The following is an 18195-nucleotide window of genomic DNA, read 5'->3' as shown; positions in this document are numbered from 1 at the left end:
GTCCTTAGAAGTTATTTGATATGAGGAGAATATAACTAATAATAGTGTGACAAGTTTATGTGGTAACAGATGGTTTCTAGACTCAGTGTGGTGAGCACATTGTAAGATAGACAAACGCTGAATCACTATGTTGTAACTGTACCTGAAACTAATATAATACTGTATGCTAACTGTGCTTTAATAAATTTAATGATTTGAGGCTGAGAGTAAAGTTACTTTTCTTCAGTGTCTGCTGCTCTGCCAGGCACCTGCAGACACCATCCTCCCAGGACCACGCCAGGCCACCCGCATGCTGAGGCCTTTCACTTTGTGCAGAGCTTGGTTAGTGATTTCTGCTCCTGTACCCTTCCCAGTTATTAAAATAGGAAATTCAAATTATAGTAGTACATGCTCTCAGGGCAAAACTGGGTTCTGGGCTCCACTCACTTCCAGAGGTGCCCTTTTTCTTTTAACGTGGCAAAACACCCTGTCAGCTTATCAGTGCTTTAAAAACTGTGGTTTCACCCAGTATTTTAGCTGTTTTCCGTGGGAGCGTGATTTGAATGCTCTAACCGCCATCACCAGAAACCGGAGCTTCGAGGTTTCACTTCTCTCTGCCAAGGATCCCTGACTGGAGCAAGGACTCCGTCTTCAAAGGAAGACAACAATACAGAAAATCTCTTACTGCAGATGTACAAAAACAAAGAATGTGCCTACCACTTGATGAACTACGGATAATACAACCCCCTTCAGAAAGTCACAGTCATCTCCAATCGGTCCGAGTGCCTTTCCTCAGAAGGCCCTGAAGCGGGCGCCGTGATCTAAAAGCAGCAGCCTCGCTGGTCCTCAGTGCCCTCACCTGTCATGTGAGGACGGTAACAGCATGCACCTTCGGAAGTACTGATGACCACAGGAGTCACTTGTATAAAGCCCGGCACAGACAGCCACTGGCTGTGCAAACTGCAATAGCTTAGGTCACCAGAAGGAGCATGTTTTCCTTCTTTTTGTTTAAGTAACCATTTGAAAAGGTAACAACTGTTCTTAGGTCTTTAGGTGACCTTAAAAAATACACACAAAAAACCAAAAGTCAAGTTCAAGGAGCGGGTTTAATCCATGGCCCTCGTTTGCCAACCCCTGGCCTAACAGAGCAGGTGGAAGACGGATGGAAATCAGGCAATGTGCTTTCAAAGAAGGATGAAAACTGTGGTGATTCTCTTGAATCAGAGGCTGAGACTTCTGTGTCCCTAAATGAGCTAAGAAGGCGGGGCTTGAGAAGCACACAGGCTGCTTCCTGGGGTTAGGTGGGCAACACAGACTGACTACAGTACATGCAGGGACGAGGACGGGGTGGGTGTAGTTGACATGAAAGGAGCGAACATGCATATTTACCTGGCCAAACACTGTCCCACTAGTATTGGCTGCTTGACCAAACAAAGAACCAGCATTACTGGACCCAAAACCTGTAAAAGAAAAAGAAAAAAAAAGTTTAAATTGGAAGTCTTTTACAACATCAAAGTGGTGTTTTGTTTTGTTTTTTAGAATGGCTTTTAGGTATGCTAAGATAACCAACAATAAATCAACCCATGAATAAAATCTGGTTTCCTATCTAGGAAATGAAGAAACTGATTTGTAAATAAGGATCTTTTTGCTTTGCTAACACTTTACAATAGTATAAATTCCAAAGTCCCAAGGGCTGAATCCTGCCTTCTACTGAACCCCAGGGGGTAGGCACCAAGAAGGTACCCTCAGAGCAGCTGTTCCCTAGACTTCACTGCCAACAAGTCTTCCCAATGACTGAACGTCATGAACATTTCTGCTCCCTGGTTTCCTCCAACCTCAAAGACCAGATTCAGCCCGGGCAGTTTATCTTTCTTCGGAGTGGCACAACATGGTTGGGGGCTGGGCTGAGCAGGGCCTGGGAAGATCAGGCAACGCTATATGTTATCACAAGCACCCTATAAGGAGTAGAGTACAGGAGTTCCATTCTCATTTCTGTCCTTGGTCGAGGCGGGGAGCTCAGGCAGTCTCCCTTCCTGCCCGGGGTGGAGGGACTGCCCAGGGACCAATCCGTAGCTACTGTGTGAAAGAAGATTTCTTCAGAGGTCTGTGATCATGATGAGGTAGTTTGATCATAGTGTGTATGAGGGACTCTCAAGTGTTGACTGAACAAAGGATGTGCTAGAGATAGTGTTAAACACCGACTCCCTCTGAGACTCACAGGGCCTCTTCCCTGCCCACCTCTAGGCCACATTATCACATTTCCCATCACGCCCATCGGCCACCTGGCCTCTTCACAGGACATCAGGTGGGTTTTAAAACTGTCTTTCACACTGTGTCCTTGTAGCCAAATGTAGTGGGAGATCAACAGACATTTGTTGAAGAAAGACAAGAAAAGATTTCCTTTCTAAAATATAGGAACCATTTTCAAATCAATTATCACCAAAGGAATGAGTTAGCAGTTCCTGCCCACCAAGAAATCAACAATCCTTGTTCCCCCCCAGAGCCTACTCCAGGAAGAACTGCCTTTCGTAAGATAACTATCAGAAGCTTAGGAAAAGATTTTCAAATTGGTCTGCCTATTACTAACTTTTAGAAGTAAAATGAGCTGCTAAAATTAGATAAGCAATAGGGAGGATTATGTTTTACTTTTAAATATTTTAAGATTTGGGTTTTTTAAAAAAATTACAACTTTGAAAACAGAAAAGACCAAACTTTTCAAATGTCGGTATCTGCCCTCTGGCGGGAAGACTGAGTGGAGGAAGCAGACTGGCAGGGCGTGGCCTGGGAGGAGTGCAGTGCTGGTCTGCAAGCACTCACTGCAGGGATCGGTCTGCCTACCGCCTGACAGTTTGGGCATAATAACCTCCAAAGTGCCTTCTGACTTAAAAATTTCCTATTTCTGAGTCACTCATTACTTGCTGACCTTAAGCTTTTTTTTTTTTACCCATGAAATTGGCACCCTGGTGGCTAGGATAGGAGAGAACTTGCTGAGAAGCAGAACTGGACCGACAGTGAGCGGGCCAAAGGCGTTCCCTAGACAACAGCACCCTCACTCCCTTCTGGACTTCAGGTTTTTTTGGTTTTCCCTTTAATTACAAAGGTAGTACTGGTTTGTTGCAAATGTTTCAAATACTACAGAGGAGAATAAGATAAAAATCTTCCATAAATTCTTACCTGACGCTTGACAAAAGCTAAACCCAGAGGATGATGCTGTCGTGGTCGTGGCCGAGGTGCTACCAAACACAGAGCTTCCTTGTCCAAAGCCTGGGCTCTGCCCAAACGCAGGCGGGGTGCTCTGGCCGAACACCCCCGCGCCGGTGTTGGCAGAAGATTGGCCGAAAGAGAAAGAGAGGGAGCTACTGGCGCTCGAAGAGGCACCAAAGACGTTCCCGCTGGTGGACGTGGAAGGGGAGGACGCGGACTGCCCAAAGGCGGACCCGGAGCTGAAGCCAGGCTGACTGAAGGAGAAGCTGCTGGCGGGGCTGCTTGTCGACTGCCCGAAGGCCGGGGCCTGCCCGAAGGCCGTCTGCCCGAAGACCCCTGTGGCCGAGGTGCCAAAAGCTGGGCTGCCGAACCCCGAGCTGCTGGCCGGCGGCGTGGCGGTGGCTGTGCTGGCTGTGCTGGCCGTCTGCTGCCCAAATAGGCTCGGTGCGGTGCTGGCTGCCGCCTGCCCAAACACAGGGGTGGCCGAGGGGGTGGAGGCCGTGCTGCCGGTGAGCTGGCTGAAAGCGGAGCTAGAACTGGCAGCAGGTGGCTGAGTGAAGACAGAGGAACCAGAAGTGACAGTGCCAAACGCCACGGAGTCCACAGTGGGGCTTGGAGCAGCGCTGGAAGCAGCACTGGCGGTGGGAGGGGGACTCGGTGCTTCTGCGGTCACAGGGCCTGCACTCGGGGTTGGAGCTGCGGTGACAGCCGGCTGCCCAGGCACTGAAAGGGAGGGAGGAGAAGCTGGTTCTGTCTTGACGTCAGGGACCCCGGTGGCTGCTGCCGCAGCCTCTGCAGAAGGTGCTGGGAGACTGGAACTCGGTGCCGTGGGGTCCAGGCTGCTGCCTGTGGGCGGGGCGGGAACAGGCTCCTTCCTCACGGGGTCGGGAGTTTGCAGAGGAGCCTGGGGAAGCGGTGCTGACTGCTGCGGCCCCAGAAGCGAGGCCGCTGATGCTGAGGCCTCACTGGCGCCTAGCTTCTCGGACGAAGATGGGGACGTCGCCTCCTCTGTGTTTTTAGCAGAAGACACAGGCGGGGTGGGAGCAGAGGCGGGACTGAGGAGGCCACCGAACGACAAGGCGGAGAATGATGTGGGAAGGGGAGTGGCAGCAGTGGCCGGTGGTGGGGCAGATGGGGGCGCTGTCCCACTCGTGGGCTGACTTCCAAATGAAAAACCAGTCTTGCTGCCACTCAGAGATAACCCGCCAAAACCGACGACCCCCGAGGCGCCTGCGCTGGTGAGGGGCAGACTGCCAAAGACACCAGCGGAGGCACTGCTGGTGCTGGTGCTGGCTGCTGGTGCCACCGTGGTGGCAGTCACAGAGGAGGTCAAGGGAGGCTCCGCAGGCTTCCCCAGCGCGGCAGGGCCACCAAAGTTAAACCCCGAGGAGATGAGGGAAGTCTTGGCTGGTTGTGCGCTACTCAGGCTGGTGGAGGGAGCCTTGCTGGCTGGCTTTGTGGAGTCATCTGCTTGGCCGACCCGCAGTCCTGAAAAACTCCCCAGAGTCTCGCCCGCCAGGGAAGGTGGAAAGAGGAGCTCCCCTGCCTTAGATGGCGCCGCTTCCAACTTGCTGGGAGGGGTGGAGAGAGCGATTCCAGGAGGGGCCGCAGGCCTGCTGCCCGGCGGAGCCGACTCTCCTGCGGGAGCACCGGCGGCTCCGGTGGTGGTGGGCGCTGCTGTCGCTGCGGAGGGAGATGTGCTTTCGGGGACGGCCTCAGAGAAAGGTTTGCCTCCCCCACCAAACGGGAATGTGTCCGGCTGGCTGGACTCTTTAGCCGGGGGCGTTGCCCCTAGTAAGACAAAGAAATGAGGAGATGAGTTGGATTTAGCAGAATCTGACCTGGCGCATCTCCGCTGACTATTTCTAAGCCAGCCTCTCTCCCCCCTCGATGCAGTCAGGAACGGCTGGTCCCAACAGCAGCCTGGAGTGGGGAGGACAGAACGATCCCTCCGTCTGAGCCATCTCACTGGGGTGAAAAGCACAACTATTCTTTTCATGACCATGAAATCACCACAAATACACCATATGTAGAATGCAAGAAGTTAACACATGCTCCCACAAGAGACATAAAGAGGCGTCTCCCCTCACTTTCCCACGTGCGCTTCCCTCGGGAACATCCCTGGCAGAGCTGGCTAAGGACCAGCCGGCTCTGAGGGAGAACACCACCACACGCACTGCAAATGCTCTAGGCAGCACATCTGTCGGAACCCTGCCCGCGCCCAGGGGAACGCCAAGGTCGTGCTGAGCAGCCGAGACGGTACCTTGTGTGGCAGCGAAGGTGGAAGACGGTGTTGGTGTGATTATCCCGAAATTAAAGCCGGTCCTGGGGAGTGGGAGAAGAGAGGTTACCAAGGAACCGCCCCAAGGCACACCCCCTCAGCCTGACACTGTGTGATGCACGCGCACAATCTCTCTCCAGGAACTTACAATCTCGCCGATACACAACAGAGGAAAAGCACGTATCTGGGGAGCAGTAAAGCCGCCCCCAGACCTAAGCTGGGGAGGCAATCGGTGGAGGAGGCAGAGGGAGCAGCAGCTGGGAGGGCCTGGAGGGATGGCTGGGCTTCCCCAGGCAGAGGTTCGGGTGGGGACCTAGCTCAAGGAAGACAATGGAGTGGAAACGCACAGGAACGTGTACGGGGAATGGTGGCGAGAGCAGTGGGCCACCTGGTGGAGACAAGACAGGCTGGTTAGAGACAACCTCTCAAAAGCCACCCCAGTATCACAGAGTGTGTCAGGACAGCGCCACGCTACTCGGGGACACAATGGGGCGCCTGACATAGAAGCCACTGTCTCTGCGGTTCTGACACAACCCTTGGACCTGGGCGGGGAAAACTTGGTTCAGAAACTTTTCTGACTCTTTCATGTCCTCTCTCTTTCTGTACTTCTCCTTTACACTGTGAGCAAAGACACCATAGCCAAAGAAAAGTCAGTCCAAGAGTGAGCGAGAATAGACTATTCATTGTGATAAAAGCTCAAATAGCAAATTTAAATCAGTCTAGTTTTAAAATATAAGGGACCTCCTGACCAGTGTGGCTCAGTGGTTGAGCACTAACCCATGAACCAGGAGGTCACAGTTTTTCCAGGTCAGCACACATGCTTGGGTTGCGGGCTCAATCCCCAGTGTGGGGTGTGCAGGAGGCAGCCGATCACTGATTCTCTCTCATCGGTGATGTTTCTCTCCCTCTCCCTCTCTGAAAGCAATAAAAATATATTAAAAATATGTTAAAATATAAAGGATCAAGCACATCAAATGTAATAAGCAATGTAAGAATTTAGATTTTTTTTTTACCCATCATGGCCTTTGTCTAATGGACAAAGACCATCTAAAATGTTGTGTTAAACATTGTATCATATTTAAGAAAAAAAACCCTTTTTCTCTGTCTCAACCTTCGTGAAGAAATTTTATATAAACAGATAAGCCACTGACCCAATGACCCAACCTTTTCAGCTTATTTTAAAAATGGGAAGAAGAGCGTCAGTTCACGAGGTAAAGGTGAATAATTAGCGTTTAAAAGACGCACTAGCTCCTGGCACCAACCTACTTTGTAAAATCTGCTCCCAACTACCACTGGGAAGTATAGACAGAATTCACCACGAAGAGAAAGTAATAATGGCAGTTTTCACCTCAGCCGCACGGTCCCCCACCTCCGTGGGGAGAGGATGCTTGGCAGCTTTCAGGGCTTCAGTGTGAGCACCCTCCCCCAGGTGAAGTCCTTGCCGCCTCTCAGAAGTTTAGCACGTTGATCAGTAAAGCCAATCCCAAATCTAACCCCCAAATGGTGTCAGAATGAAAACAGCTCAGCGTGATGGCAAACTCATTAGTCAATAGAGCCAAATATCCACAGTACAATGATTGAAATTTCTTTTGAGAGCCCAATTTTTAAAACTTAAACTATATAGGTAGGTACACTGTTATTAACTAGAGGCCTGGTGCACAAAAATTTGTGCACTCGGGGTAAGGGGGTCCCTCAGCCCGGCCTGTGCCCTCTCACAGTCTGGGACCCCTCGGGGGTGACCACTTGCTGGCTTAGGCCTGCTCCCTGGGGGGATTGGGCCTAACATGGCAATAAGACATCCCTCTGGCAGCCCGGCAGCCCTCGGGGGATGACCATTTGCCTGTGGGGAGCAGACCTAAGCTGCAGTCAGACATCCTTAGTGCTGCTGAGGAGGTGGGAGAGGCTCCCACCACCACCGCTGTACTGGCAGCCATCAGCGTGGCTTGTGGCTGAGCAGAGCTGCCCCCTGTGAGAGCACACTGACCACCAGAGGGCAGCTCCTGCATTGAGCGTCTGCCCCCTGGTGGTCAGTGTGTGTCATAGTGACCAGTCATTCCCAGTCTTTCTGCTGTTAGGGTCAGTTTGCATATTACCCTTTTACTATATAGGATAGAGGCCTGGTGCACGGGCGGGGGCCGGCTGGTTTGTCCTGAAGGGTGTCCCAGATCAGGGTGGGGGTCCTGCTTGGGTGCCTGGCCAGCCTGGATGAGGGGATGATGGCTGTCTGCAGCTGGTCACATACCCTTCAGGGTAGGGGTCCCCAGTGGGGTACCTGGCCAGTCTGGGTGAGGGGCTGAGGGCTGTTTTGAGGTGACTGAAGCTCCCAACCTCTCCTTTTTTTCTTTTTCTTTTTTTATTCTGGGATTTATTTACCTTCTATGGCTGTCACTGGAACTGAGAGCCGGCTTTATCTCTGAGGCTCGGCTCCAGCTCTGAGACCTTGGCTGCTGAAAGCAGGTACCTGGGTTTGTTTGGCTTCTATAATTGAAACACTGTTGCAGCTCCAGCTCTGAGGTCCAGCTAGCTGAAAGCAGGTTTCTGGGGTTTGTTTAGCTTCTATAATTGCAACATTATTTCTTAGAGTGCAGCTCAGAGGCCGGCAGCAGCAGGCGGGGAACCTTGCCTTCCTCCATCATTGGAGCAAGCAAGCCTCCTGTTCGCTTCAGCTGCCTGGCTGCCGGACGCCATCTTGGTTGGCAGTTAATTTGCATATCACCCTGATTAGCCAATGGGAAGCGTGTCAGAGGTACGGTTAATTACCATGTTTGTCTATTATTAGATAGGATTAGGGTACTCCTAAGGCTTAGGAAGAGCCACACTCAAGGGGCCAAAGAGCCGCATGTGGCTCACGAGCCGCAGTTTGCTGACCACAGGACTAGGCCAACCATGGAATTTGGCACAGACCCAAATAAAATGAGGCTCATCATGTAATAACACATGTACAGACTTGAATCGAAAAGGGGAAATAGATTCCTATCAGGACATCAAGCTAATATCATCAGCTGTATTACTGCAGTGATAAGAGTCTGGGCTCATGGACACTGATAGGCATTTTACTGTTGTAAGATTTGGGGAAGCTATCTAGTAAGTGACTTCCCACAAGATGTAAGTTTATTACTGACCCTGATGAAGAAAATGAGAAAGGCTTGCTGAACTGCCCAACAGAAGATGGGGTAGAAGTCACAGCGGTTTCTATCTTGGTTGCCCCTGGCCCTGAAATCAGGAAAAAAAAGTAAGAACATTACAAAAGCCAGTTAGAAACATGGTTCCAGTTTGTAATTCTTGCAGCACCGGCTGTGTGGTGCACACAGAGCGGGCCCCAGGCCTGCAGGCCCAACATGCACCCCATACAACCAAGGGGGCCCCTGGGTCTATGTCACACTCAAGGACTCAGACCTTGTCCTTTGGCTCTGTGAACATTAATTCCAAACCAAGACCACCACAATCGCCTTCCTAGGAAAGAGATCACAATAATTCTAGTGCAGTTAAAATGTAAAGCTTTAAAAGGAGCTTGATAATTACTGAAAAGTAATGTATACCAAAGGGAAGAAATCCAAAGGAAATGGGTTAGCGTAACTAAATGTCTCTGAGGAGTGACTTCATGTTACTTGTTTTTTCCCTCCATTTCTGTATTTTACATAGTAGTATTTTTGCATTTAACAAATCATAGCTTCCTTTTTTTAAATGATGGAGGTAATAAGATGGCTGTAATACAGGGAAGCGCAGGAAGTTAATGCAATCCGTCACCCTCCCCACATTCACTCTCACTGCAACTACTTGTTAACAGTTGGGGTATTATCTTCAGTCTTTCCCAATTACTCTACTTTCAAAGGGGGAAGGGAAGGAGAAAACCACATTTTAAAAAACCCAAACCAAACCAAACAATAACAATGTAATACTTTCTAAGTGAGTATGGGGTAACTATCAGCGAAATGATTTTTTATCAATATAAAACAATGTGCTGTGGATACGGACACTCAATGTAGCGCTGCTTAGCATCAGAAACCTCAGGAAGAACCTAACTCCCAGCAGAGCTGGTGATCATGCAGGAGGGAGAGCTGCGGCAGCTCTGCAAACACCACCAGGATGCTTACTGTGCGGGGGAGGGGCGTGAAGGGGGAGAAACAGCCACCAATGACTATAGACAAGGTAGGCCTAATTTTGTTTAAAAAACCAACAATGAGCCGAAACCGGTTTGGCTCAGTGGATAGAGCATTGGCCTGTGGACTGAAGGGTCCCGGGTTCGATTTCGGTCAAGGGCATGTACCTTGGTTGCGGGCACATCCCTAGGAGATGTGCAGGAGGCAGCTGATCAATGTTTCTCTCTCATCGATGTTTCTAACTCTCTATCTCTCTCCCTTCCTCTCTGTAAAAAATCAATAAAATATATTTAAAAAAAACACAACAAAAACAAAAAAGAAAACCCAAAAAAAAAACAACCCAACAATGAAGTAACCTCAGGAGATACATATCAAATCATTGAGGGTTATCATCTCTGGAATGTGGAACTTAGCAGGCAGCTCTCACTTGCCACACTATCTCCAATAGACTAGACTCTAGTAGATCTGAAATTGTTTTATAATCAGAAAAACAATAAAGGTATCTCCATTTATTAATTAATATTAGAGGCCCGGTGCACGAAATTTGTGCACTTGGTGGGGGCGCAGGGGGTGGTGGGTGGGGGGTGGTGTCCCTCAGCCCGGCCTGCGCCATCTTGCAGTCTGGGAGCCCTCGGGGGATATCCGACTGAAAGCCAGCAGTTGGACATCGTTAGTGCTGCCACAGAGTCAGGAGAAGCTCCCGCCATCGCCGCTGCGCTTGCCAGCTGTGAGCCCAGCTTTTGGCTGAGCGGCGCTCCCTGTGTTGAGCATCTGTCTCCTGGTGGTCAGTGCACATCATAGCGACCAGTTGTTCTGCCATTTGGTTGATTTGCATATTAGCCTTTTACTATATAGGAAGAGAACTATTCTACTGAGGTTTCAGATATGCTTTTTTTTTTTAAAGGAAATTTTTGGCAAATTCTTAAATAGTAGTTCTTAGGGAACCCCCCTCCCCCAAAGTCCTATTCTTTTGATTATCCAGCAAGTGGATGCAGAATCAAACACCTAGCAATGAAAGAGAATCTCACAGTCACCACTCAGTGATCCCTCTCCAAAGCCCCTTTGGGTCATGCTGTGTAAGACTTGCAGGAAGCAAGGGCCCTTAGAGTCCCTTCACTCTTCACTTGAGGAGTAAATAACCTCTCCATGAAGTTCTTGAAAGAACTTAGGATAAATGATCTTACAAAATATTTTTCTAAGATATTAGACAGAAATAGAAAGAAAGTTCTTAATTTGATTCAAAAGTCGTTGACAATTCTACTAAAATTCTCCTCTAACGTAAGGCTTTAGATCCTGGTCAAGAAGTGCTGCATGCCTTCCTCTCGTGTGAGGCAGACTATAACAACTGTGGCCCTGCCTTAATCCACATTCTAGAATACAACTTTGGTAACACAACAATGGTTTTTCTGCTGAGTGTAAGGAACATTTAGCGAAGATAAACCCAATACCCAACAGAAAGCATGATGACAGAGAGTGTCAGGTGGGTGTATGACTGAGGGGACTGGAGTCTGCTGGCGTGTGAAGCTCAGCATCTCTACCAGAATCAGCCTGAAGGCCCACTGGAGCAGAAGTCACACAGGCCACAGGAAGTGGGCGACAGAAAAGCAGCCAACAAGAGGGGGCTGAGGCAGATCCCGTATTAAAGGTCAGTATACACAAAGCACACGCCTGCCTCACTTGGGCAAGCAGATGCCTGCCTGGTCCAAGACCTATGGTAAAACTAATTTTAATAAATAATTATGCTTGAGTGAGTGTTGAATGTACATGAAGTCAAAACATCTTTTAATACTGACAAATACTGACATTACATCTACTTTCAACTCTCGCATTGTAAGAGATCATTTTACTTTTATTTAACTGGCTGCTGAACTGTCTTTGTGAACTAAGAGTGTTTTATTCCTTTTAGAAAAAACTGAGTCTAATGTTCCGATCCACTCCTCTCTGAGCTGATCATCCACAAGCAGGTGAAGACAAGGCTACAGCTCCTTTAGGAAAAACTTTTCCAGGAAAGTTTCGCCTATTGCTCTCCAATTGCAGACGTGAGCAGAGCTGTGGAAGGCCCGCTAATGTCCTGGAGATCCTTCACCAGCCAAGGCCTTTCGAGTGTCTCTGCACTTGGCCTCCTGTGCTGACTGCCTTTGTGATCTAGAACAGTTACCTGTGCTGGAGCAGTTCTTTCACCTTTATTTTAACTAAAACAAAAATGCAAACTGACCTGAAGCTTTATCACCGGATGACAATTGACCGGAGGCTGATGTGGGCCCAGGCAGCTTTAGGGAATTTATTAGCGATCCCTACAAGAGAACACAAGCAAAACGTTATGTGTGAAACTGCTGACCATCCTTTGGAATAAAGGAACATGTAAAATGATAACATAGTTTAAATAAACAAGCATAAACGCGTTTATTTAGTTTAACATTTTTTTTAGTTTCAAGGTAAGTCAATATTTTTAAGTGTCTGCCACATGTAAGATCATATCAGAGGATGGAATATTCATTCTTAAGTGATAAGAAAGCAGGGCCATGCCCGTCTATCTTGTGGCTATCTTCTCCGTGCCCAGCACAGTGCCTGGCACATAAAAGACATTGGAATATTTGGTAGACAAGTGAAAGAAGCAGTAAATGAATTAAATGAGTTCTGGTTCTCAAAAAATTTATAATGAAGTGAAAAAGCAAAACTGTTTGACTGGTATCCACCTCTAGGCAACATTTCTTTACTCTTGTTTGTTACGATTGATGCCTTGCCCTGTGTCCTCCAAGGTGAACGTGGAAACTTCCAGAAGAGGGATCAAATGCTAAACGCTTAAATGTCATTTAAGTCACAGCAGAGAAGGAACAGAGAGCCATGCCTGAGAACTCACAATCGGCAAGTTCTGGTGTTCAATCTCTAACACAACCTAATACCACCGCCTCAGAGAGATGAGTGGCAGAGCACCCAGCTTCTCAGGGAAAGCTGCAGCCACAGCTTGACCTACCTTTCAGCCATCTTCCATTATTTAACTGCTGACAACATAACCTATTTTTGTAAGAGACAATGTTTACCAGGCAAAAGCCTGGAAGTAGACATAACAAACATCACAGAATAGGCGAGCTCTGAAAGCCAGCATGCAGGAGAAAGCAAGAGAACCTCTCCCGTGGACACGAATCCTGAAAGGTTTAACGAGAAAAGCATGCTGGGAAGAAGTGGAAAGGCTTGGGTCCCAGCTCTGGTTCACATAAGCCTCGGCCTCTCCATTAGTGAAGCATATCTAAACCCCTCTCCTGTCTACTGCATGGCCGTTGCGTGTGTTAACTAAGGTAATGTTAAATGAAAGAAACTCCAAATCCAAATACTCCATATAAATATAAAGCATTAAACTATGACCCACGATTGCTAGATGCAGACGGGCAAGTGGCCTTTGAGATGTCAGGTCCTAACCAGCCTGCTACATCAAGACTGGATAAACTGTGGGGCAAGGACTTATGGTTCATGTAAAACAAAGTGAGGACTCCAAACAGGACTGCCTCAGTTACCCTGCGTGGCTGTTAACAAGGAAAACCAGCGACTTACCGGCTTGGCTTGGTTATTCGCAGCCCCGGGGGTCAGCACTGGGTGAGGGGTTTTGGCTGTGGAGTGTGGCACCGGAGAACTGAAAAACAGAAACATAAAGGCAGCGCTCAAGGGAAAGGCATGACTGGAGAAATCACATTCACCCTTGAGGCAAACTCCAGTCAGTAAATAATATCAGTTCTTTTCTATCACAGTATAGATGTCCGGACCCTAACCAAAGTCACTGACATTTTTCAGATTGGAGAATAAATCTTTAAATGAAATATGGGTCTTTAACATAAAAGTCAAAGCAGTAAACTTAACACTTATTTTCTTCCTGCAATCCTAAAACAAGTTCTAACTCAGGGGTCCTCAAACTTTTTAAACAGGGGGCCAGGCCAGTTCACTGTCCCTCAGACCGTTGGGAGGGCCGGACTATAGTTTAAAAAAAAAACTATGGACAAATTCCTATGCACACTGCACATATCTTACTTTGAAGTAAAAAAACAAAACGGGAACAAATACAATCTTTGTATTTGCTGTGGCCCGCGGGCCGGAGTGTGAGGACCCCTGTTCTAACTAGTCAGAAGTAGGTCTTTTTCTTACCTGGAGTGTGCACCCTCCCCACCCACCCCGCCACCCCGGCCCCAGCTGCAGGCCATCTGGGCAATTCCTGCTAGTTTCCAAGCCTGAGAATACGGGCGCGGGATCGCTGGATCTGTTGCCACAAGTGGCTCGAAGGAGTTATTCTAAGGAGAGAGAGCTCAGCTTCTCACAGAAGCACCCAAGAGCCCAGTGCTCACCAGGCCGGCACACAGGAGAGCGGACTGTGCCACTGCTCCAGGTCCAATCGCACCTGTGCTACAGGATGGAAAGTGCACCCAGTATTTGCAGGAAGAAGAGCTCCCACCATCTTCTGCTAGCCCTGAACTCGATAGGCAGAAAACGGCTATTTCAACAATTACTTAAGCGTTAACGTGAGAAAAAAATCAGCAGCTGAATGCAATCACAGATGAAAGCTCTATTGGCGGCTCTTGGGAGCAATTTTTTAAATCAAATTATCTGTTCTCAGTCCTGAGCGACTGTGACTGGTTCGTACAGTGGTCGTAGCTATAGGATCTGGTCTGATTTTTCAGAACCCTCCCTAAAGTTAGGAGGATTAATTTCTTTCCATCCAAAAATCACCTTGGAGGCCCTGGCCGGGTAGCTCAGTTGGCAAGAGCGTCGCCCCGATATGTCAAGGTTGAGGGTTTGATCCTCAGTCAGGGCACATACAAGAATCAATTCATGAATGCAAAAATAAGTCAAACAACAAATCAATGTTTCTCTCTCTCTCTCAAATCAATAAAAATAAATAAATAAAAATTTAACTTGGAAGAGGAAAGACAAAACAAGCCCAGGCCTCGCAGGAAAAATGAACAATCTCACAAGCACCTGTCTCTGCTGGAAGCACAGGAACCTTCCCGCACCACCTTTTCACTGACAGGGAAGAGATACAGTGAGGCCTTGACTTACGAGTTTAATTGGCTCAGAGGTTCCGAGACCGCGCTCGTTATGGAGCTCGGTAACTCAAATTACTCTGTCACCTCAATGCAAAAAATCAGCCAAGAGACAGCTGGTATCTCAAAAAACTCGTTAGTCAAACTCGTTAGTCGGGACACTCGTAAGTCAAGGCCCCACTGTAATGGAGTTCTTTACAATTCAACGAAACTCCCTTTGTTCTTCCACTGAAGACAAAAGCTACCAATGGTGTGTCTCTGACGAAACACATTCCTGCTCCCCCGAGCTAGTCTAACAATCAGGTACACAGCTACAGCTCCCTCACCTCTGCGAGCCTCCAGCAGAGAAGAGGAGTGCGAGTGCGGCCGCTGGGACTGAGATCCCTGAGAAGACACAGCTGGCTTGGGCAGAGAAGTGGTTTGAGCTCAGGAGAACCACAAGGGAAATGAAAATCTTCCATGCAAATGCAGAGAAAAGCAAAAAAGAAACTAGCAATAAAAAACAGAAGCAGCAAGTTCACCCAATTTTGGAACATTTTTTCCAACCCCAATTTAGTGATGGCATGATGGATATTAAATCATGCATGAAACAGACCGAGCATAATTATTGTTCTATTTGCTTGGGAAAATGCTATACATCTCATGAGTATCCTAAGTCCCTACACACTGGGCCATGTGACAGCCCTGCAGAGAACTGCAGTTCAGTGCAACCAGCTACATCGATCCACCATGATCCAAGAGCAAGCAGAACACCACACACCACTGACAAAAATGAACTCAAAATGGATCAAAGACTAAGTGTAAAAGCTAAAACTATAAAACTTAGAAGAAAACCTAAGCATAAATCATTATAACTTTGGTTTAGGCAACAGTCTCTTAAATGTGATACCTAACCCCACCCCACCCCCCAAAAAACCCCCCCACACCTAATCATCAAAATTAAAAACTTACGTTTCTAGGACATTATGGAGAAAAAAACCACCCAAAGAATGGGTGAACAATGTTTGCAAACTACGTACCCAAGGGACCTGAATCTAGACTATATAACAACTGAGAAAAGAAGCTCAGCTGGTGGGAGCACTGTCCTGGACACCAAAGGTTGCAGGTTTGATTTCTGGTCAGGGCACATACCTAGGTTGCAGGTTCAATCCCCCATCGGGGTGTGTACAGGAAGCAACCAATAGATGTTTCTCTCTCTCAAATCAAGGAAGATATATTTCCTTGAGTCCTCACTAATTAAAAAAATGTGCATAGGTGATGCTGGCTTCATAGAATGAGCTTGGAAGTGTTCCTTCCTCTTGAAGTTTTTGGAATACCAAAACCAAATAAAGACAACACAATGAAAGAGAATTACAGGCCAATATCCCTCATGAACATAGATGCCAAAATCCTCAACAAAATCCTAGCAAATCGGATCCAGCAGTACATCAGAAAGATCATACACCATGACCAAGTAGGTTTTATCCCAGGGATGCAAGGGTGGTACAATATCTGCAAATCAATAAACGTAATACACCACATAAACAAATTGAAAGATAAAAACCACATAGTCATATCAATTGATGCAGAAAAAGCATTTGACAAAATCCAACACCCTCTCTTGATAAAAACTCTCAGCAAGGTAGGAATAAAGGATCATACCTCAACATAATAAAAACCATATATGACAAACCCACAGCCAACATCATAATCAATGGGCAAAAACTAAAACCATTTCCCCTAAGAACAGGAACAAGACAGGGATGCCCCCTCTCACCACTCCTGTTCAACATAATACTGGAAGTGCTAGCTGCTGCGATCAGACAAGAAGAAATAAAAGGCATCCAAATTGGAAAAGAAGAAGTAAAACTGTCCTTATTTGCAGATGACATGATACCACATTGTATGCGGGAAACGTATTTATACGTTTTACATTGGAGGTAGTAGAGCGCAGGACACGTATTAATACTTTTTTTATAGACTAGCGGTAGAATGCGGGTAATGTATAAATACGTAAACTAAAGTTATCGTAATTTTACTGAACGTTGCCATTTACGCAAAAAATTAGCAAAAATGGCCCGCGCCACCTGTTAGCGCACGATAAAAACTACCCGCAAACAATGTGATACTGTACATAGAGAAACCTAAAAACTCCATCAAAAAATTATTAGACTTAATAAATGAATTTAGCAATGTAGCAGGATACAAAATTAATGCCAAGAAATCTATGGCATTTCTTTACACCAATAGTGAACTTACAGAAAGTGAGACTAAAAAAGCAATCCCATTTACCATCACACCAAAAAAATTAAGATACCTAGGAATAAACTTAACTAAGGAGGTAAAAGACTTATATGCGAAAAACTACAGGACACTGAAAAAAGAGATAGAGGAAGACATAAATAGATGGAAGAACATACCATGTTCATGGATTGGTAGAAGCAACATCATCAAAATGTCCATACTCCCCAAAGCAATCTATAGATTCAATGCAATCCCCATTAAATTACCAACGGCATATTTCACAGATCTAGAACAAACGTTCCAAAAATTCATCTGGAATAAAAAAAGACCTCGAATAGCTGTAGCAATCCTGAGAAAGAAGAACAAAGTAGGTGGGATCTCAATACCAGATATCAAGCTGTATTACAAAGCCACTGTTCTTAAAACAGCTTGGTACTGGCACAAGAACAGACATATAGATCAATGGAATAGAATAGAGAACCTAGAAATCGACCCAAACCACTATGCCCAATTAATATTCGACAAAGGAGGCAAGAGCATACAATGGAGTCAAGACAGTCTCTTCAATAAATGGTGTTGGGAAAATTGGACAGATACATGCAAAAAGATGAAACTAGACCACCAACTCACACCATACACAAAAATAAACTCAAAATGGATAAAAGACTTAAACGTAAGACGGAAACCATAAAAATACTAAGGGAATCCACAGGCAGTGAAATCGCAAACATATGCCGAAGGAATTTCTTCTCTGATATTGCTCCTAGGGCAATGGAAACTAAAGAGAAAATAAACAAACGGGACTACATCAAAATAAAAAGCTTTTGCACAGCAAAGGAAACCATCAACAAAACAACAAGAAGGCCCACTGCATGGGAGAACGTATTTGCCAATGATATCACCGATAAGGGTTTAATCTCCAACATTTACAGGGAACTCATGCAACTTAACAATAAGAAGATAAACAATCCAATCAAAAAATGGGCAATGGACCTAGATAGACACTTTACGAAAGAGGACATACAGAAGGCCGAAAGACATATGAAAACATGCTCAAAGTCACTAATTATATGAGAGATGCAAGTCAAAAGGACAATGCGGTATCATCTCACACCTGCCAGAATGGCTATCATCAACAAATCAACAACCAACAAGTGTTGGAGAGGATGTGGAGAAAAAGGAACCCTTCTGCACTGCTGGTGGGAATGCAGACTGGTGCAGCCACTGTGGAGAACAGTATGGAGTTTCCTCAAAAAACTAAAAATGGAACTCCCATTTGACCCAGTGATCCCACTTCTAGGAATATATCCCAAGAAGCCAGAAACACCAATTAGAAAGGATATATGCACCCTTATGTTCATAGCAGCTCAATTCACCATAG

General features: G+C 46.7%; 1 protein-coding gene across 2 annotated transcripts in view; it reads right to left on the bottom strand.

Annotated features, from left to right (window-relative positions):
- The window catches only part of NUP214 (nucleoporin 214), an 82750-nt gene that overhangs the window by 20579 nt on the left and 43976 nt on the right, over nucleotides 1–18195 (bottom strand). For both annotated transcript variants that reach the window (XM_081103971.1, XM_081103972.1), the window contains exons 25-30: nucleotides 13114–13192; nucleotides 11780–11858; nucleotides 8587–8677; nucleotides 5447–5508; nucleotides 3154–4974; nucleotides 1369–1439 (exon numbers count right to left, since the gene is read on the bottom strand). In XM_081103971.1, the coding sequence (XP_080960097.1) occupies nucleotides 1369–1439; nucleotides 3154–4974; nucleotides 5447–5508; nucleotides 8587–8677; nucleotides 11780–11858; nucleotides 13114–13192 (2203 nt within the window). The remainder of the gene's footprint in view (nucleotides 1–1368; nucleotides 1440–3153; nucleotides 4975–5446; nucleotides 5509–8586; nucleotides 8678–11779; nucleotides 11859–13113; nucleotides 13193–18195) is intronic.

The sequence above is a fragment of the Myotis nattereri genome (assembly GCF_964212035.1).
Source record: "Myotis nattereri genome assembly, chromosome: 12".
NCBI classification, from domain to species: Eukaryota; Metazoa; Chordata; class Mammalia; order Chiroptera; family Vespertilionidae; genus Myotis; species Myotis nattereri.
Note: the sequence above shows the minus strand (reverse complement) of the source record. Positions and strands in the feature narration are given on the sequence as shown.